Source organism: Dufourea novaeangliae, unplaced genomic scaffold (assembly GCF_001272555.1).
Source record: "Dufourea novaeangliae isolate 0120121106 unplaced genomic scaffold, ASM127255v1 scaffold89, whole genome shotgun sequence".
Classification (NCBI taxonomy): Eukaryota; Metazoa; Arthropoda; class Insecta; order Hymenoptera; family Halictidae; genus Dufourea; species Dufourea novaeangliae.
This window is the reverse complement of record NW_015373988.1, coordinates 5,416,134-5,438,322: the sequence shown is the minus strand read 5'-3', so window position 1 is coordinate 5,438,322 and position 22,189 is coordinate 5,416,134. Positions and strand designations below refer to the sequence as shown.

The following is a 22,189-nucleotide window of genomic DNA, read 5'->3' as shown; positions in this document are numbered from 1 at the left end:
GGGATAGACAATCAGCTATGCAGCGGTAAACCAGAGTTATTTGGGATGGGCAATCAACTATGCAGTGGTAAACCGAGATATCTCACGTGATACGAAGGGAAAGTACGTATGTAGGTCAATAGTAGCAGGATACCACGTTATTGTGTCTGGTGTAATACTGAAAATCTGGAACTGCTTGTACACGAACATCGACACAATTTTCATCCGGGTATCAGTCCGTGGAAAATGACAAAATTCAACAGAGTTTCAGTGACAGAGTTAAAATACAAAAAAATGATATTAATCGTGAAGACAATAGCGAGAAAGATTTTCATTTTTCATTTTATTATACAGATTTGTATAGGTATTCGAACTTAAAACTTTATACTTGTTATATTGATCATTGATCAGAAACCGGGTTCAATAATCTGAAATATTAAATACTATGAAAATGTATATTAGAGAAATTTTGAAGTTCAAAACGCTCGCATTATTTCCCTATACACCAATTTTCAGAACGCTATCTTTTGGGTTTATATGTTTGGGCTTGACAGATTGTTCATCTCTTCCACTACGTTACATCAAAATACTCCCTCTCATCTACCAGACGAAATAGAAATCAGAAAATCAACAAAAATGTTCCCCTTGTGGTCTTCGTATTATCAGATATACTAATAAGTACCTAGTCCACTATTTCATCGAAAGAAACTAATTAAATATCTTAAACTAAAACACATCTTCCTGTTCTTTAGCATAAGCATTTAAGTTCCCAAAAAATAAATACTGAATCTCACAAGGACTAGTGGATCATTTATTGATACACCTAATATTATAAATTATAATCGTCCTTTCTCCCCATTTTACCCACACCTTCTAACACCTGCCTGAAAAATCAAACGTACACACAGAAATAAGTACAGCGGCGAACAACAGTGGAATTTTCTCTTCATGTCCTGCATCTTCTTTTCCGATAGAATCGAGGGGGATCCGTAAGATTCGGTCTCGTTGAGAAACTTGCCCCGTCGAAAATGTCGACCGTAGTACTGTTCTCGACGCCGTTTCGAAACTTCGACTACTCGGTCCAACCCGATTCTCTCTCTTGACCCTTTTTAAAACCCATCTGCCGTCGTTCCTTTCGTCTTACTTTTCTGTCTTTCTCGTCTGTGTGTCCCGATCCACGGGCTGGGGCCCCTCATTCGATCGGTTACGGGAATGCTCTCCCCCCGAATCCCTGGACGCTGATCTCGTGTGTGCAACGACGGTCTAAAAGGGGGATACGAAGCGTTTGAACGTCTTCGAATCTCTTTCTATGGGTCTTCAGGGTTGCGCGATAAATCGTTAATAGTCTTCAGATCGACGGGAATGTGTGCAAATGCGCTCCGTATCCTGTAACTTCGCCTCATATCTGTCCCATTGTGATTTTATTCGACGGTCGAAAGATCCAGTCGTTGGATAATTTTTTATTGTGCGAGATTGAAGAACAAAAGATCATAATTGATTCGTTTCTGAATGGTACTGGATCGTTAACAGTGCTTGTATATAAAGAAATGATTGTAGCACAGACGCAAATGCTGAACAATGTGTAATAGAATGAAGTAAATTGCTTCGCTCATGGTATTTTTCTGGTTTTTACTTTACCTTCTTTTAACCTTTCCGAGAGGAACTTCTTTTTCCACGATGAGCTCGATAATATAATAGTACGGGCTATAATACACTCAAATATGAAGAAGAAAGTAGGTTAAGTATAGTTCTGAAAATGGGATATAGAGTCGTATTGGTCCTTTACAATGGGATCGGATGTCTCAATAGGTTTCAATGGTGACTTAAAAAAATTATAACTGGGAGACAAGCTTATTCATTGAAATGGTTACGAAATGGATAATAAAGTCAAGTAGTCGATAGAATAAGCTATTTAATTATAATATCACAAATGGTAGGGTGTTAAACATTTAATACAGAGTTCAACTCGACCACTTGAATATACAGTTCTAGACTTTTTTTCCATCTTGGCTTACTGAACATCTAAGACATATGTTTCTTTGTTTCTATTCAACTGACATGTTAAACAATTTAATCTTAGCTGATATATCCCAGCCAGTAAAAGTTACCCTAAAACGTATTATATACATATACATATATAGCTTATCCTCTTCTGCTCCTCATCTAACCGTACTTCACTCAAGCAATATAAGTTATATTCATTATTATTATAAAATACAAGAGACAAAAAAAAGAACATTATTTGTGCCGTATAAAAGTGACAAGCTTCAGTTCATTATGAATTTTCCAAGGAAAGCATAGTCTTATATTCTGAGAGCTATTTTCAACGGGAAGAAAAATTAAGCTCTGTAATTAAGAATAAAGCGTCCGCACTCGTTATCCGAAGACGGATCGCTCCGAAAAAAAACTCCATGATTTCAGCTAGGAAGTAATTAGCCAACCATCGTAGTCTCCTGACTCACAGTGCCATCAGAATACAATTTACTTTACTTACAAGATACTTGTTCAAAGAACTAGCAACAAGTCGTACATAAATTCTAGACAAACAATTAAATGGCATATAAACTAGCTAATAACGAATTATAACACAAATACGAATTTGACCTAATTACTTGTTCACAACGTAGTGCCATAAAAAATTTCTACAGAGTTACGACGTTCAAATTAAATCGTTGCAAAAATTTATCGACATATGGCCCGTTTAAAACTTTTTCTATTCTCAACAAATAGAACGTACAGTAAATCCTACACGAGTCTTCAGAGCCTCCTCGACACTGAACATTAAATATTTCAGAAACTATTGCTCAGATACGGCTGAAACAAATATCATTGGCTTCAGATTTCCAAGCACTATCACTGTGCTAAACCTTATTAAAAAGTCAGCGTTACACCTGAGTACCTCTCATTGCCAGTACCGAGGAGTCTTCGAACACTCATCGAGGATTTACTATATTGATGTAACAAAAAATCAATGTTAATTTTCCATATTATTTATTTATGGTTTATTTGGTGTGGTCGCATGAACTGTGAAGTCATTAGCAACCACTTGTCTTACGAGGATAACACAAATGAGATATAACTGCATTCCAGGTGGGTTGTGCCTCCTTATAAGGAAATCGTGAGTGTATCTTGAATGTTCCGAACAATTCAGCGACAAGTTTCTTTTTACAAATGTCCACCGATCCAGGAGTATAGATTCACCCCCTGAAGCCACGACCCTTTCTTTTATACTTTATACAAACATGTAAATATTTTTCAAGTAAACTCGCCCGTGATAAATTTTCACGAAAAACAAAGCCTATATTCCAAATTCTCGGCGCGCTCTCTGGTATAGAATCATCTTCTTCCGTGTTGTTCAATCATTTCGGCGATACCCTGTGCACACAGAAAACCCAAAGACGTTGGTTGAACGGGTTCCGCGAGTAAACTTCTTCCTTTCATCTCCGATAGAATCTCCCTCCCTCCCAGCCGTGATCCTTCCGCGCGTCACAATATTTGCATAAGGAAGGTTAGATCATTCAAAAACCATTTCCACGAATCCCTCTGTTTTTCCATCATCTTTCCCGCGTAATAAGATTAAACGGCGCGTCGGAATACTAAAAACGTAATAAAATTCCGTCACCTGAAAAGGGTAACGGTGGAGGGGAGGAGAGGGGTGTGCAGAAGTCCTCGCAAGGGACACCATTAAATCGGACGCCAATAGATTTTTCCCTCCTTTAAGCGTTCACCGTCCCTCTCCCACCACCTAAGGCCGTGAAGGAAAAGTCAATTTCGTAAAAACAATTCTGTCGACCACGGGCCAGGGAGTAATACGTACGAATCAACGAACTCAGGGACGGCAGCCTGGCGAAAGACCCTTGGTGTGAACGAAATGAAATTACGTCGCGGAACTCCGGAGACCGAGCGAATTCCTGTAACGTTGCCGCAAACCCCGGGTTCTGATAAAACAAAAAGGACCGGAACGAAGGAACACGACGGGTTTCGAATTAGTGGAGGGCCCCCAGCTCCACTTTTTCTCGACGTATCAATCCCCCGAGCACTCGTTTCAGACATCTTTTTGCCCAAACAACCCTCCCCATCCCCCTAAGAACCCTTATGTACGCGGAACACGAACGGATTTCCTTTCAGCGGACGCTTGCTAACGAGTTGATTTTGCCATTAAAATTAATTAATTCGACGCCCTCAATGGAATCACCGAAGCGATGCTTGGTTTTTATAAGATTGATTTACGGTGGTGCATTAGAACCTCCGTCTCTGAATGTAGATACGAACTTCATCCGATTTATTTCGTTCGGTTTATTTAGCAGATGTGACTCAATGTTGTAGTGAACATTTAATGCGACACAGGGGCTCGAGGGAACAACTTGAAGTGAGGAATGATATTTTTCAAATGGATTTGAAACGGTATTGAGGTGCATACATAGATGAGAACGCTTTTAAGTATAGATAGAGAAGAACTGGAGAATTTGGCAGATTGAAACGTTATGTTTCTATGTAAAAGTTACGTAGGGGATGCAGCTCCGATTACCTTGACCTTGACATATATTGTTAAGGACACTCTTCTGAGTTACCCCAAAGAAATTGTAGCCGTCACTCGGTTTTTATTAAAAAGTTATTGGCAATACAACTATGCAGCATATACTAATTATTCCAACCAGCTACTCTAACTAACTCCGATCAGTATAATACTGCAGAGTTGGTTAAAGACAGTTCAAGAAAAATGTATAATTGTTCCCTTAATAACTTTTTAATAAACATTTAATAACTGAAACTTTCTGAAGGGCACTCAGGAGTCATTGGAGTTGCATTCCCTAAACGTAACTTTTACCTGTTTTGCAGGATCTAGCGACAGGGTCGCGGGTAATCAGTTTTGATCCGTAATATTTGCAGTGAAAAGAGTGTGAATATAGTGATGACTAAGGGCAGATATTTAAGCCTATTAAATTCAATGTACCAGCACCGTTAATGTGTCCATTCAGAGAAAGATGGTTAAATCAGAAATTGAAGAATAATCCCCTATTGACAGAGGTTCTAAATGGATTCGGTATCAAGATGGAAGTCGTAATCAGTTCTATTCCTAGAAGGTCTCGCTTACAAGATCTGTCCCAAAAATCACAGAACTTATTAAAAATAACGAAACACAGGCAGCCATTGGGAAAGAATGTTTTATTTTATGTACGAGATAAACAATTATCGCCATACCCTTTCTGCATCGATTCATGCGTTTTTGTAAATATTTGACCAAGTTTAAAACAGAATTTAACTTTGGTTCTTTATTCTAAACTTGTTTTTCAACCCCCGTACAAAAATTACTGTTCATTTTGGGCCCTGTTACTCAGCTTCTAATGATCTAAATACCATAAAACTTTAACGTAATACCGCTACTATTGTTCTTACTCTTTCTTAAAGAGTTCGATTTTTCGGATAAATCGTATACGATTTAAATACATTATGTTCAGACAGTTGCAAATAATACGTTCCAATTACTCCGAAATTAATTAAATCGAATTAATATTTCGACGTTGCGTGAAAGTTATCCTGACCAGTTTATCCTTTCCACATCAAGGATACATACATATATCTCGTTTACCGTCGAGAGCATTCATACAAAAATGGGTACTAGTTCCGCGGAGTGAAATGTGAATGGAAAACACATTCAGCCTCCGTTTAAGCTTATCGATGGTGCCACAAGAGATGAAATTATTTCATCTGAATACGTTAATGGACAAAAACACACCGATGAACTCCGTGAAGAATTATTCATCGTGTATATTCAATGCATTTCATTTCTCCAGGAAAAAAGAAAACCATAAAAAACTGGACTAAACGTACTTCTCGGATGCATGGAGAAAGAGGGATCATTCAGAAGATAAAATTTTCAGAGTAAACGGGGAAAATTGTCGGTGAATGGCACGAAACGTTGATACAGGGGCTGGGAGAGCAATGTGTAACGTCGGGTGGGAGTCTATGGGTTTCTAGTAAGAGCTTTTCAGTGGGATTCAAGTGACCGTGCATTCTGAGGAGTCCATGTGGCTTAAGCTGCAGGGAAATCTGGAGAGTTCTTGATGTAAAAACCCTCCAGTCGAACTTCATGAGCCGGCATTCTAAAGTTCGTGACACGAGTCCTCCAAAGTTTCACGGAAACGATTTACTTATGTTGGGATATAGAGTAAAAAGACGTTATTGTCGCTTGTGTGTCGACTCTGAGAGAGGGGAGGGGGGTTGGGAAGGGTTAACGTTGGGAAGTCTCGAAAATTTCGCGAGACGCGAAAGTTACGAAAAAGGCACACTATTCTCGCTGAACATATAACTTTGTGATTTACTAAGGATTAAAGGACGAGATTTTCGGAATGGACCAAACTCACGTTTTCAGGTGCTTACTGAAACGCAATGTAGTATCCGGGAGTTATTATCCTATTTCGTATTCGCTTTGTAATTTTTGTTTTGAATAGATTTCGCGTACTTCCGTTCCGAGGCAACAGGCGTCGAATGCCGACGGAATTTCCAATGTAACGTTACAAACGCGAGCAAGTTTTCGAAAATATGCAACTTAACAGTCGACAATACTGGTCCAGTTACGCTTGACTGGATGCTAGTTCGGAATTCACAATCCCTTTAGAAAATTTCAGTATCGTTCTGATATTTGAATTGGTAAAACGTGACGTCGAAATGAAATTCCAGTACAGTTAATATGGTAAATTACTTTTCTCGAATACTCGATAATATATCGAAAAAATTGGGAAATCAACTGCACGTTAATGAATTTTAATTCTCGTATCCGTTTATCAGCGTTTTATGATAAAGCGATTCTGAATATTCACACGAATGCATATTTGTTGTGGAATATGAATACTGAAACGAGACAATTTTCTAATTTGTATACTTCATACAATTTGCGTGCAACTATTCGAGTATAAAATTGGTGTGTCAGGGCTACTTGTTAAATTCATGTATCTTAAAAATTACGCACCATTTATTATTTAAGCATTATGTATCACTTTAGTATCGATCAATTCGTTGACAGAAATTAAGTATGTCAATATTGTCTATAATTCCAAATCATTCCTCTAAACATAACAACAGAGTTCAGATAGTTCAATAGTAGGCAATTTATAAACCTTGATCGATATTGACTGGTCAATTAATTGATCCTGTCAACCCCACTGCATATTCACCCATAACATTGTCTCTGTTTGTTATCCTAACCGTAACATTTTCGGCCTGCAATAATTAGCAAATAATTGAAAGGACCTTTTAATAAAAAGTGAATTGTAATCTTTCCAAACAGTAAAAAATCATTTGGTGTAATGGATATATTTTTCTGTCAGTTTTCTTCAAACCGATATTCAGTATTATCAACTCCCTAAGGGGGCAGAACACAGTAACAACCCCAAAAGTGCAGATATATAAGGGAATTTTTTCCAAAGAAACTACAAAATAATCTTTGTAGTTCTTTTTACATTTTCTAGAAAACTTTTTACATTTTTCTAGACGACTCCTAAGAGTGCGTCATGCTAAAATTTGTCCCCACTTAAGGGTTAAAAAAACAATATATTCCATTGAATAAAGAAGATTGCATCCGCATTATCATCCCTTCAACGACAAAATTAACCAACCTGCAAAATTCCATTCACCGTGTCAGAGTCTAAATGGTCCGTTTAATTGCAATCAATGGAACCGATTCGCCACGTCTTCGCCACATCCTCGAACTCAGCCATAAGAACCCGGACTGGACAGTCGATCTATCACGGAAAACATCAACGCTAATAGAGGATCGATCTTTCCCGTGAGAGAAATGCCTCGATTGCTCCATCGATGGTGTTCTAAACGAGGAGAAATTCTTATATACATTTTTCTTCTGGCCGACCGAACCTCGAGGATTCCTTCACGGTCGACTGCCTCCCTCCCCCTTCCCCTCGGGAAAAGTGATTCGTTCGATATCGGGCGTCGTCGTGATCGGTCAAAATAATCGACGTGGACACACTTCCGATAATCACGGCGGTAAGCGTCGCCGATCAATCACCGGATACCGTTCTCAGCTGGGTTGTAAGTGCCCGATCACGAACACGCGGACCGACCATCGAACGTTCCCGTGAACCATTCAGCCGTGGGATATTTCCCTATCTAGCTGGCGCGTGGCCGTCCTGGATGGCGGCTCTGTTCCACTGTCACGGACCCGTGCAGGCTGATAAGAGACGGACGATGGTGGTTGGTTCGTTGGTCGGTCCGATGTCATCGTTTTCGACGATGTCTGCTCAACCGGTCTAGGTCCCTTAGTTTCCTTCGCGGAGAGCCGTTTACCACGGGGGGGCCACGGGAACGGGCCGAATAATCAGGTATGCAAACGCCTGATAACGGGTGCCATTCGTCGGGCGATTCGGGATGCACGGAGGAATCTATGCAGTCTTGACACAAACACCATCTCCCGTTCCTTGAACCGGCTGTTTCCCTTGGTTATACGTCGCGCGTTTGAACTCCGTTCAGATAGGACCGAATACGCTGAAATATGAAGTGTGTAGCAGGTTAAGCTTGTTTGTTGGAACACGTTGTTTACGGTGGAACAAATTCTTGACAATAATCGACTGAACACTGTACACTCATACCTCGCTTTACGGCCTAGATACGTTCCGGAAAAGTTGGCCGTAAAACGAAAAGCCGTATAGGAATTAATTATTTTGATACAAACCCATACAAATTCAATTGGATCTGTTCCAATTTTTTATAACATAATATAGTTTTTAGTTCATAAAGCATTTTATTCCTTTATTTCCTATAAAAATGCTTATTTTTGTTGGCCGTATAACGAAACATTGTGGGCCGTAAATCGAAAAAGTGCCATAATTAAAAAAGGCCATTATAGCGAAATACCGTATAAAGAGCGGCCGTATAGCGAGGTATAGGTGTACTATGAAAAAGTACGCGACGCGCGATTAGAAAGAGACTACTCTGCAGGATAAAATGTCGTAGAAGTGTTTTTTAACTACATGTATAGAGTTTTAAAGTAAACACGTGACTTTTAAGGGTCATTGAAGAAACATCTTTTTACCCTTAACTACGGACGACTCATCTCAGACATGAATAATTTGACAACACGACTACTTCGCGACACTTTTAATAACCAACTGAATTATTTAGAAACAGTATGCCGATTTACTGTCAACTGGAAGTACACGAACACTAGAGCTTCCGAAATTCTTCGCTAGGTACTGATAGTGAAAAAAGAAATTCAGATTCGTCTGTAGGTTAGAGTTAAAGCCGCGTTAATTAATACACACACTCCACAGAAATTTCGTACAACTTTACGAATTATACGAATAATTTCATGTACCAGGGAAGATGTGAATCATAATTTTCCGAATGAAGAGAAAGACAACAAAGACTCTTTCAGACGTATGTTACATGACGAATAATGTGGTAAATTCGCCCACTCCGAAAACTCCTTCAGGATCCGCGGTTAGAGATTTGGAAACAGTTCAGTGAACTCGGTTCAGACGGTGTACGTACGCGGAAGGATTAGACGCGATAACTTCGAAACATCATCAAGTCGTGTATCTCGACGCGATGATACCTTAAGCTTGTATTCTCTGCGTCGATTGCAACGTCTGTTAACGTCGTCCCCAGCACACCACCGGATACGTTGGCTCTCGTATATTATGCATTGTAGTCACCCGCCTAGTCGATAACACACGGGGCTTTCGTTTTGCTCTGGCATTAAAATTCACCAATTATCACCGGTGTTACGGGTATATCGATCCGTGACGTGCCCAATCATCAGGTTTCGAGTCTGCCTGATAGATCCGCGTTATTCTCGAATTACCGGTGTTGCTGGCAGTCCCGTAATACACGTGAGGGGCTGCGAGCGAAACGGATCCTTCCGACGCGAGTAAACCACGCGATTATCGACGTGCAGAAAAGCCCCCGTAGCGAGATCGTTGGTAGTACAGCCATTGTTATGCCGCAAAATTTTATTTAATCCGGTTTTACGTGCTTCCTTGGAAGAATTTAGTTATCGATTGATAGCACGGCTTAACCGAGTCAACGATAAACGCGTGTACACCGGAATATATGAATACATGAATAATAAAAGGGTAATTTGGATTAAGTGGTACGATGGTATGCGCGAAGATGAGCAACATTTTAAGCGAATTACGCGGGGTATTATTCGAGGAAATCTGCATGAGTTAGTTTTAACAGCTAATTGTTATACGGTATTTTTTGTGCTGAAAATTAAAATTTGTCTTTTTATGTTTTGTTCTCTGATACGCGAAACTTTTGATTTCGTTTAATGGTTTCCGGTTGGAGTATAAATGTGGTTAGAATTAAATGATTCGTAATTTCAATTTTTCGCAATTTCTGGTTTATATTAGGATCATTCCACGCGAAATAGGACACATTTTGGAGTAGCATTGCGGATTTTATTAACACTTGGATATGTTGTAGTCTTTAGTTATATATAAACGTATCCCGAAGGATTTTGCAACATTTTTTGAGTTGTTGATTCTACAACTGTTTGAAATATAGTGTCAACCTTTTTTCAATAAATCATAACTGTTGAACTAATAAACTCCCACGAATCTTATTTTGATCAGTTTGTTAGTTGAACATTTATGATTTATTGGCAAAGATAAACACTACAGTTCAAACAGCTGTAGAATCAACCATTTAAAAAATGTTTAAAAACCCTTCGAGATACGTTTACATATCTGCAACATATCCAAATATCACAAAAATTCACAATGTTATTCCAAAACGTGTCGGATTTCGCGTGAAATAACCTATTAATTAATTACTAATCAATATAAATTTAATAGAATTAATAGCACGGTGGTTGAGTGACTTCAGTTACTCTTCAATAATTCATAACATTCCTGTGCATATAACTAATGATCAAATTACAAATTTATAATTGTAGCTTACATCGGTAACTCACAATTGAACCAAGAAGCATTCAGTAAGATACGCACAAAGATTAATGTGCTCTAAAACCACGTAAATACGTTAAAGAATATTAGTAGTGCAAGCAACAAAATTTCTTGCTGCTATTAAATCTGAATTAAAAACCAGACAAAATAGACACAGCAGCAGAACTGTTACTTAAACGGAGAATAAATGATCGATAACGATATTAAGTTATCGAAGCGGATAATAATTATATTAAAATTTTTAACGATCATGATCTAATAGAAGACTTATATACGGTGTTCTCGAACGATCAAGCTCTGACAGCAACGATACACCGTCGAACGCAAACCCAATTTCCGAGACAACATAATAATGCGCGTAACGTGTGTGTGTGTGTATGTTACAGTGACCTCCGAAAACGGAAGCGAGGCTTCTACGGCCGCCTATCTGACGATGCTGATGCTGTACATGCTCCAGCTACTTCTGAGATAGTCATAGCACGCCTGAGGCCACGGAAAGGGAGCTCATGGGCGTCGCACGATAAACAGCAGCAGCAGCAGCAGCAGCACACTAGTCAAAAGCAGAAGGATGGAAGGAGGGAAGGAGGAATGGGACGGCAGAAGGGTCAAACCGGGTCTGCCGGCGTGATCAAATCAATAATAATATTGTTGAATCGGCATATTGAATAATTACGTGTTTTTTAGCGTACACAACGGTTCAGTTTGTTCGACGAACGTAATCCACGATACGTCATCGCTCTCGATCATTTATAAAATACCCCCTTGTCCGCGCGTTCTCGATTACGATCAAGGAACGCAAGGACACCAGCGCGCGCTTATCGGATACACTTACCTCGACCGAACGTTCTATAAACCGTTCGCCGTCGTTAATGAACATTGACACGGGGGGAAGAGACGAGTTTATGGTTTCGACGTACATACAGGGTGAGTCAATAAGAATTACTATCCAAAATGACTCATTCCCTAGTAGTGTATCAAAAAACGTTAATAAAATGCACAGAATCTTAAGGGATGCATCAGATGGATACAATTTGATATCATTATATCATTTTTTGTAGACATCAAGGTGACCTTGAGTTTTCTTAAAGTTAATGCATCTTTTTTTTAATACCATCATGCTACAGATCGTTGAATTCTATTGCAACAACGTGGTAATAAAAGGAAAAATGCATTGACCTTGAAAAAACTCAAGGTCACCTTGATATCTCCAAAAAAAAGATATAAATACAAAAAATTGTATCGATCCGATGTGTCCCTTAAAATGCTACATACAATAGACTCACGTTAAAGTAGCGGTAGGAACGCCCCAACTCACATACATCATTCACACATGTGCACGCACCTCACTATCACTCGCCTTCTGTAAAAAAAGTTCTGCTCCAATTGATGGATCAACCGAACTGCTACGAGATCCTTCGTGCCCATTGGTTCACGTTAAAGTAGCCTTTCCAGGGAAAAACCTACCTCGAAAGACCCAGGCAGCGCTTCTTTAACGTGAGTCTACTGTAATTCATTAAAACGTTGTCTGATACAAGCAATAGGTACCAAGTTATTTTAGGTTGTAGTTCTTATTGACTCACCCTATATACGAACACCACTTGCTCGGCGGGACAGAGGCAATTAGTGGGGCGTTTGATTGTTCTATCGCCAATGCTCAAACGATTTCCGCGTCCGGGTAAGTAACGAACAAACGACTGATCGTTTGAGGACAATCCCGACTTTGTAGTGCAAGCTTGTACGCGTTTCCGATCCAGGTGACGAACATTGAAAAGAACATAACCTAGCGGCGTATGGAGTAACCACACAGTCGAGGAATCGCGAACTTTCGACCAATCAGGGGACACGGTTCTATATTTCAGCAAGTGTGGTCCCCAGGGGTAGGCGAGTACCTATAATTTACAAGCTGAGCTGAACTCGATTCGCTTGCTCGAATCGAATCGAGCGTTTGAATTTTCCGAGCTACTTGAAACCGAGGAACTGTTTGAAAAAAATGCGAGCTACTTGGAAAATTCGAACAGCTCGAACACTCGAGCCCTTGCAAGACTTCGATTTACTTGAAAATTAATTTTCAACTCGAAAATTGTCAAATTACTCGCACATATTCGTACAGACCTCTAATTTTCGAATTACTCGTGAAAATTCGAATTGCTCGAATTACTCGCATATTTATCCATTTACTATCAAATACTCATATAACTGTGAGGGAAGAAAATCACTTTAAGAAATGAAAATAAAGCAGAAGCATTATATTAGAGTCTTCCATTTTTCTTCCTTACAGTTAGATTGGTATTTGACGATAAATACACAAATATTCGAGTAACTCGAACAATTCGAATATTGACGAATAACTCCAAAGTTCCAGATCTCTTCGAATACATTCGTGTTCCTCAGAAATTTTCAAGCTAAGAATTCATCTTCAAGTAAATCGAAGTTTTACGAGCGCTCAAATATTCGAGCCGTTTGAGAAATAATCGATACAGTTCGTCGATTTCAAGTAGCTTGGAACATTCAAACGCTCGACTCGACTCGACCGACCGATCATTATTTCACTCGAAATTCGAGTACTCGTACACCCTTAGTCGTCCCCCCTGTCGTTCTGCGACGAAAGGGCGACTATCGAATGTCCTGCTGTCACCACTTTCGGCTGAGGACACGTGTCATGCTCCTGTGCTCTCCCTACGTCCATTCAGCCATTGTCCCGCGAGCCAGACCGAAGGAGCCTGGGGGATCGATCCTGCGATTTCGATGCGTAGGAGCTAGTCAAGGGGCGCGCGCGCCCGCCGGATTTCGAAATTCCCTTCGCCCCTCGTCTTGTGGCCATACCGTAGGTCGAGAAAATCGCTATCGCCTTCGTTGTAACGATGCTTCCGTGGCGAGTGTACCTGGGGGACTTAGGTATTCGCAAGGTAATACGCGGGGTTACTATGCCCGTTCGTAACGATACGACCACCCTGGAGAACGGGGTTTCTTTGGGGCGACGCGACGAGTTATAATCGGTTGGATTTTCGACAAACGGAGAACGGGTAGTATTTCTAGGGGCGGCTTTACCGTATGTTTATTATCCGATATACAAAGTGTGTCAATACGAACTACCATCTAAAATAACTCGTTACCTATTGGTTGTATCATTAATGAATTAGGTAGGACTTTAAGGGATGCATCGGATGAATACAGTTTAATTTTTTTGTATTTTGTGTTTGTTGAGATATCGAAGTGACCTTGAGTTTGTACTAGGTAAATGCATATTTTTTTCAATTCAACGAACTATTGTATTAAAAAAAGGATGCATTGACCTTGAAAAATCTCAAAGTCACCTTGATATCTGAAAAGAATAAGATATAATGAAATCAATGCATCTTTTATAATATATTTGTTAAAACGTTTTTTGATACAACTAATAGGGAATGAATTATTTTAGATAGTAGTTCTTATTGACTCACCCTGTATTTTCCAGTTGAAAATTAAGCGTCTCAGATGCTTTATTTCGTGGTTCGATTTAAACGAGTTTTCTTGTAATATTTTGTACAATGTAATGAAGGTACGTGAGTATGTAAGGTTCCTCACACTTACGAATTGTCCACCATTCTTGCTTTATTTTTGTTTGTATAAGGTTAAATAATTATTATCAGACAAGGGGTGATTCTACAAAAAAAAATAAATTGAAAAGAAAAAATACATTTTCTTCGTTTAAGGTTACATTTTCGAGAAAATTTGGTTCGAACATTCATCTAAAACGCGTGCATTCGTGCTGGCAGTAAGTAGAAACGGTCTTTAATGAACAGACGTGGGAGCCAAGTCCTATTCTACTGCCTACGTATCCAAAAAATTTTCAAGTTCGATTATCTCGCAAACGAAGCATCATCCGAAAAAATTTTATTCTTTTCTTTCGATTCCATTTTTTTTATAAAATCACATCCTTCCAGACCTGAGACATCCCATATACGCACGAGACTTTACATCGTGTTTGGACGGTGTAAGAATATTTGACTTCTATTGTTACTTGGTTAAATGTTACGAATAATGCAAAACTTTGCAGAATCTCAATTAAGGATTAGTACATGTGTAATTATGTGTAAGTGAAGTATCTTATACGGCGGTTTTGATATTTTTATTAAATTCTATAAGAAGATTTTGAGATTAATAAATTCTTTTCTTACAGTTGAGGACGATGTTATTTATTCTAGGACGAAGGATTTAATATCATTTTAGCTTAGCTTATTGCAGTTCTTCCTGTTTGTATTTGAGTACTTGTATAATTACGTATTTCACAAAAACAGGCACATTGTTACAGTATAGGGTTGCACTTAATTTAAAATTAGGCGCAAACTCATTCGTTCAATAATTATAATATTTAAGGGTTTTCCGAAATGTATAGTTTATTATACAATACTGATTTTTCTAAATATTATATAATAACAATTTATATGTTTGGAATTTATATTAATGAAAAGTGTGTAAAGGTTACACTTTTATTATTACTTCATAACATTATTTACACAATATTTTGTGAGATTAAAGATAGATTGTATCTTTTTACTAGTAACGTTACAGTTTTAACATATTTAACACAATTACCGCTCATATGTGATAAATAAAATTATGCAATATTCAAGATAAATAATTAGAATACAGATATGTACCCCTCGTTTTAGATTAGGAATCGAAACTGAAAGAGTAGTAGATAATTAACAGTGTGAGTAACAGTACATATATATTTGACATTAAATGTTCCGATATAAAGATTTCATTATTTACAGTAAATTATTATTATAATTACATCGTATTTTTTTATTTTCCAGTTACAATGTGCATGTCAATTCTTAAACTAAAATTTTGCACTTACGTTCCTTTCAGCGAAACCAAAAACAAAACTTTCCAACAACGTCGTACCAATTCAACCCGAGTGTTCGCCCGGTCTTCATAAAAACCGCGTTTCTTTCCATCGTAAGAGGGGATGCAAGTGTAGCTATATCGAATAATAATCTTCGGTAAACAGTCGAGAACAAACGATAGCATAGCAACAGCAGAGAATCAAAAGTGTTAAAACAAACGTTATATTCGCGTGTTAACATTACAAACGAACCAAGTTCTCGAAACGTTGCATCGAGAGACGCATGAAAGAGAGAAAAGAAAGAACCCGTTCCAGAAGTATTTTTCCCGAAGGCGACGCCGTATTTTCTTATATTTCTCCCGGCGTGTTTTCTCGAATATATTTTCCTGTGCTTGCCGGCGTATGAATTGTGTCAACAATCAGAGACTCTCCAGTTCGGTCCAAACATTTTGCAGACTACGAAAGTTTACAGTAAATATGTATACCCCGTTCGAGGATGAGCGAAAGATCGATACACTTCGATAGAAGGAAGAAAATTCGAGGCTGCTAAAATAGAAGCACAGATACCAAACGTTTTCCGTTCCACTGACAAACGACCCCCCACGCCCCCCACCCCTCTTTCACATCAGGCCATACCTCTTTTATTAAACGAACAACTGTAAAACCGCCAAAACGATATCGGTGCGTCTATAAACCGGCCACGTGCCGCGTTCTTCGTCTTAGGATAGCAATATAGTTCGTATTATAGTCCGTTCGCGGTTCAAGGGGGCCTCGTTTTTCCTCCGAGCACACACACACACACACAAAGAGAGGGAGAAAACCGGACGATACTTGGTCATCTAGCGGCCATTTGCGCGGAGCAGCGTCGACGTATAAAAGGGAAACTGGTATACACTTCTGCACTGGGTTTTATTCTCCGGGCAGGGTACATCGACGATATAGATATACACATAGATATACATATACGGACGTCGGTGTCGAGCAAGATGAATTGACGTCGAGGGCATGTAAATTCTCCGCCCGGCTTTTACAGAGAATCGAGAAACACCGGACCGATAAAGCTTCCGTTGGAATCGATGCCGGGGGAGGTACATTAATGTCCTCGAGGGAGGGGGAATGTGCTTTTCCTTTTATATACCGAGAAAAAAAAAGAAACATTTTTGTACGATTTTTGCGAGTCATACAACAGAGCCACCACAACGACGACGAGAGGAACTTTCGCTTCGTAGTGAACCGTACAACGAAAGCTGTAACATTTATTTATGTCGTTTTCGTCGGTGAACATAATATATGTATAGTGTACCCAGCTGAAAAGAATCCAAACCAGATGGATCTCGTCGGATGAACGTGTGTTCCCCGATTTGTTTTATACAGGGTGGTTCGCCGGATATTACCACTTCGATGTACGCGACTGTTATTATTCGTAACGACAAAAGTTGAATGGTTTCAAGAGAGACATATTACAATATTAACAAAAGATCATTTTAAAGATTAAGGCATTGACAAGGAGACGTCTACAGGTGTAGCGCTGACTTTTTAATGAGATTTAGCACAGTGATAGAGCTTGGAATTTCAAAGCCAATGATATTTCTTTCAGCCGCATATAGCCATTAGTTTATGAAATATTTAATGTTCAGCGTCGAGGAGCCTTCAAACACTCATCTAGGATTTACTGTATTTCGTAACAACAATGAAAATAACATATTTCCTAAATTTATGATTTTTTAACATAAGTAGGTTAACACTTTTTTGCAAGATCAAGGTGCATTAACTAGTGCAATAAAAGATATATATTTTTATTTTTAAAAAAACTTTAATAACCTTCATGTGGCCTCTACGTGTCCACCTATAGAAAAACTATTAACATCTGAATGTGCCCCTTTTGAACCATTATTCACTACGAATAATAACAGTCACGTAAATCGAAGTACAGTAATGTCTCGATGATTGCGACGTACTCGGGTCCGCTTCGGAGCATTCGTGGCAAGACGGAAAGGTTTTCAGCACCTCCTAAATTTGTTTTTTACCCGAAGACGAGCTTAGGTTGTATCTACTCTGTTTTGATTGGTTCCAAAGGGGGACTTCCCCAGTGATGGAAATAACGCCGTTGCTCGTGTCGCATTCGTCAAGGAATTACTGCAGTAATATCCGGTGAACCATTTTGTATAATATATTAATAAACAGGAACGCGGTTTTGTGCTTTAATCGCGCCACGTTTCGTATAGTCCCCGGATCTTATTTGTACAATTGTATATCTTCCATCTGCCGTTTGTGTCACCGAGTTCGTAGAAATTACAAATGCACACGACCGTACACGAGGTTTTTCAAAATATAGGTCCTAGCGTTCTAGCCCGCATGTAGATATTTTTCCATGGAAAAAGCAGAGGGAAAAAATTTTGGAGGGGGGTGGGGGGTCAGCGGAGAAATGAATTTCTGCGAGCGTCGACATGGCTTTCGAGAGATGTAATTACGAACACGGAACTAATTATATTACAGGTTCAGCTGAGACACGGAACGTGTGTAACATAGTTGCGAGAATAACGCTGAGAACGTTGTACTTTATCTTCTGAATACGTTTAATGGTACATTATACCGACAGGGCTGGTGTGTCGAGAGAAGAACGTCATCCGTATTGTTGTAGACGAAATTATTCTACGGTTCAATTAACATTTCGCCCGAATGCCAAAGAAGCAGTTTTCTTTTTTCTTTTTTTTTTAATCGGTTCGAGACTCGTACTTATGTGATTGTAAGAATTGCAGTTTATGTAAGTATAAGCGCTAATTATAATCCAAAGCGGAGGAATGGTAATTTTGAGGAAGTGATTACTGTAATTAATGTACGGATTAAAATTGAAGATTAATTTTAAATTGTTAACGATGTCTTATAATTTATTTAATTTTTATCGTATTAGTTTAGGAATTTAAGGGAGTCTTGTTTTCGAACATTTTACGACGAGCAGTTTTTAAGTGCGTCATTCGAACTAATTATGTTCTAATGTCTAAAATTTAAAATATTGTAATACATGATTACTATACTGTTACTGTATATAATATTCCTTATTTTTTCGTCTTTCCTATGTACTATACGAATAATCATAATTTTTGGAAGTTTATAATTGATTCGGTTTCTGCCAGAATTTGTAGCGGAATTTAGTTCGTAATTGAATTAAATACAACATTAAAAGAATACTTTCGTAAGACTGGTGCTAGTCTTTTGAATACATTTATTAATACATTCTTTTCGTGTTTCTCTAAATTAAAAGTTGAAATGTCTAGCTATTATTGTCATACTCCAGAGATTTAAGAATCTTTTAATTGTTGGAAAGGTGGACACAAAACATAAAGTGGTTTGTTAACTAATTTTATTATAATAAAAATTATTTAATTACTTTCCCTAAATGAAGTCCAGACTATGGTATTGTTAATTAAAAACTTTCCTTGTTACGTAACGATCTCACTTTCAACTACTGGATATCTAATTGCTCATGTGTTTTTAAAATTGCAATTCAGTAAGACGTATTTATTTTTATTCCAATGTGTTCCTTCCTAACCCTATGTTGTTCTCAGATTTCTACGAAATTTTATATTTACAGTATTAATTGTTACCAACGATGAGAATTTAAAACCGCCTTTTCAAGTAAAGAAACTATTAACAGGTCTTGAAAGTTTTCAGGTACATTAGTAACATAAAAGAACATTGTTTATTTAAAAAGATAAAATAATGTATACAGATTGTTCGGCTATTGCTGTAAAAAATTTCAACGATTAATTCTAGATCACATCACGAACTTCCCAGGTGTAACCCCTCCCCCTCCCTCCCAACCCTCTAAAACTGATTTCAGAAAAGTCAGTTTACAGGACGAAAGGTCGCATGTAATTCGAGCCAGGATCCCCGTGCAGACTCTCTAGACACGTCGAAGCTGCCAAAGTCTCGGAAGGAAGTCCGACGTCTGCAAACCCAAAGTTTAGACGACGAAATACCATGCAGGTATACCACCTCGGGGATACCGTGTACTCTCCGAGCTTCCTGGGATGATTGTATATCCTCTGCAGTTGTACGTACACCACCATTAGTCGGTACCGTGTCCGTGTGTCCTATGCGCTGAAACGTACCCGCACAGATAAACGCACACACAAACAAGACAAAGGAAACGACCTTTCGGTTAGCTGAAACGCCGTCGCCGTAACAATTACCACTAGCTTCCCCTGTGTCCTCTCGCCTCTTCAACCACTTCCACCCGCTTATCCTCTTCACCCTTTTCTCACTCTCTCTTTCTCTCTCCATCTCGATCTCACAAGCCAGGGTATGACTCCCCAAACTCTCCGCCTATTTATCCATCTATTTTCCTCCATTCAGTTTCTCTCGTTCTGCCCCCCTCCCCCTTTTTCCTCAACTTCATCCCCAACTCCTTTTCTGTTTGTCTCCTCCGCAGCTGTGCGGAAAACAGGTGTGTCGCGCGCGCAACTTGCCTCGGCGTGAAGCGGCTTTGTCGGGGGTGACTGATTCAAAATAAACTTTGTTTCGAGGGCTCGCCGCTTAATATCCCTTCAGCCATCAAACACGGTTACGCCGAGCGGAGACCCCGCCGTGTCGTACGCTCTCGTTCCCACGGATTCGCTTCTTTGTTCTCTGGCCCAAACCCATCCTTCGCGTGGGCTACAGGAAAACCGCAGAGAGCTTTCTCTCGATGCTACACCGGGACCTCGTTATGAACATCTTCTCAATGACATCTAGCCGATGTACACGCGCAGTTTCGCGTTCTATGTGAATTAAACACGCGACAAGGCTCGACGAGCATCGCTGCGTTTCCGTGTTTTCGACCGGAAGTTTCGAACAGGAATAACTGTCGCGCTGGGCGTAATCTTCCTTGTCTGGACATCATAATGCCACGGCATTTTTGTCCTCTTCCGAGCCGTGTTGCCCATCAGCCATAGCTAACTTCGTGATTTATCTTCAGCTATAGGTACTGGTCATAGACATAGAAATATAAATTGTGCATCTCCCTGAAAACGGACATCCCAAGATTAGAAAGAGGTAGATAGCTTTCGGAGGACTTGGCATCTCTTTTTAAATCTAAGGTGTGAGGTGCTGGGGGTCTGGGTTTTGTGTAGTTGACTCAGCTATATTAGAAAGGAACAGCAAGTGAAATATTCAGCGATTAAATCGGGTGATACTAACTTTCTATGTATACAAGGTTGGCTAACATTTTTAATCGAATCTGAAAAGGGGATGATTTCAATTCGAGAAGTAATCCATCATCTCTAGTGAGAAATAATTTATACAAATCCGATATACTATACTCCATTAAAAATCTCCTATATCGTGAAGAATTTTGAAACAATTGTATTCAATAAAACTGTTCCGTGTCATGCCTGATGAAACATTTGCCCGAAACGATATAACATGCGAAAAACCTCGAGCCTTTTAAATAACAGAAACCAACAGTGGCACAATTCTTGGGCTTAAGGGCACCAGGAAGGTAGCAACGGTTGAAATAAGAATTCCCTAACTATTTAAAAACGCCTCCTTCTTTAGACAATAGAACGAGATAACGGAGAATGCATTTCAGGAGGGGGAGGGGGGCTCCAGTGTTTCCCCGGCGAAAACATCAGAAACGCATTCCGAACAAAGTTTTATACGACGTTCGGGGGAAGTGTTTCCCGTTGTTCAAGGGCGCGTTTCATGGGCATTATTTTCCGCAATGCTGCGCATTAGCCGCAAGAAAGACGACCAGAATTAGGTCGCCTACCATCTTTTGCGCTGATTTAGTGGTACAGAGTAATGGACTTCGGCTGGCTACTTTATGCCTCCCCTTTACAGCGGGCCGATCCTCTCAGAAACGACTCCGTGGATACTTCCATCGCGAACGCAACGACCAACACGCGGCGAATTGATGTTATACCCTGGCGGAGCGCAAACGTTTGCTCGGGTTGTTTGTGTGTGCGAGTGGGGAAAAAAAAGTAGTGTCGGGGTGGGAAAAGCTTCCCTCGATTAAATCGCGACGTGTGCAACGTTCTGTGTAACACGGTGTCGTGTATGCACTGCATAAACCACGCGATTTGGGACCGTTTATTCAACCGGACGAACATTTTTATTCGTCGTAAATATTATAGTCAACGGATACGACTTCGAGACTTTGCTCAAGAATATTTGTTTATTGTTTCACGTGAAATATGTTTCGTAATTGAATAATACAGATAAGCCTTGTGCAACACGTTGGTTAGGTTTATAAAAATTGCCAGTGTTATGTGAATTCGTGTTATTGCGAAACTAAGAAGAAATGCAGGAATGTCTCGATGAGTGCCACGGTCTTGGATCCGATTCGGAGCATTCGTGGTAAGGAGAAAAGGTTTTCAGTCCCTTATAAATTTATTTTTTGCAGGAAACCGAGCCTCTGCTTAGCTTCTGTTTACTCTGGTTTGATTGATTCCAGAGAGGAACACCCCTAGTGGTGGTA

General features: G+C 39.4%; 1 protein-coding gene across 1 annotated transcript in view; it reads left to right on the top strand.

Annotated features, from left to right (window-relative positions):
• LOC107187576 overlaps window positions 1–11,373 on the top strand; it is a 173,195-nt gene extending 161,822 nt beyond the window's left edge. The window contains exon 6 of the mRNA XM_015575701.1: window positions 11,288–11,373. Coding sequence (XP_015431187.1) covers window positions 11,288–11,373 — 86 coding nt within the window. The remainder of the gene's footprint in view (window positions 1–11,287) is intronic.
• Window positions 11,374–22,189: the final 10,816 nt, after the last annotated feature.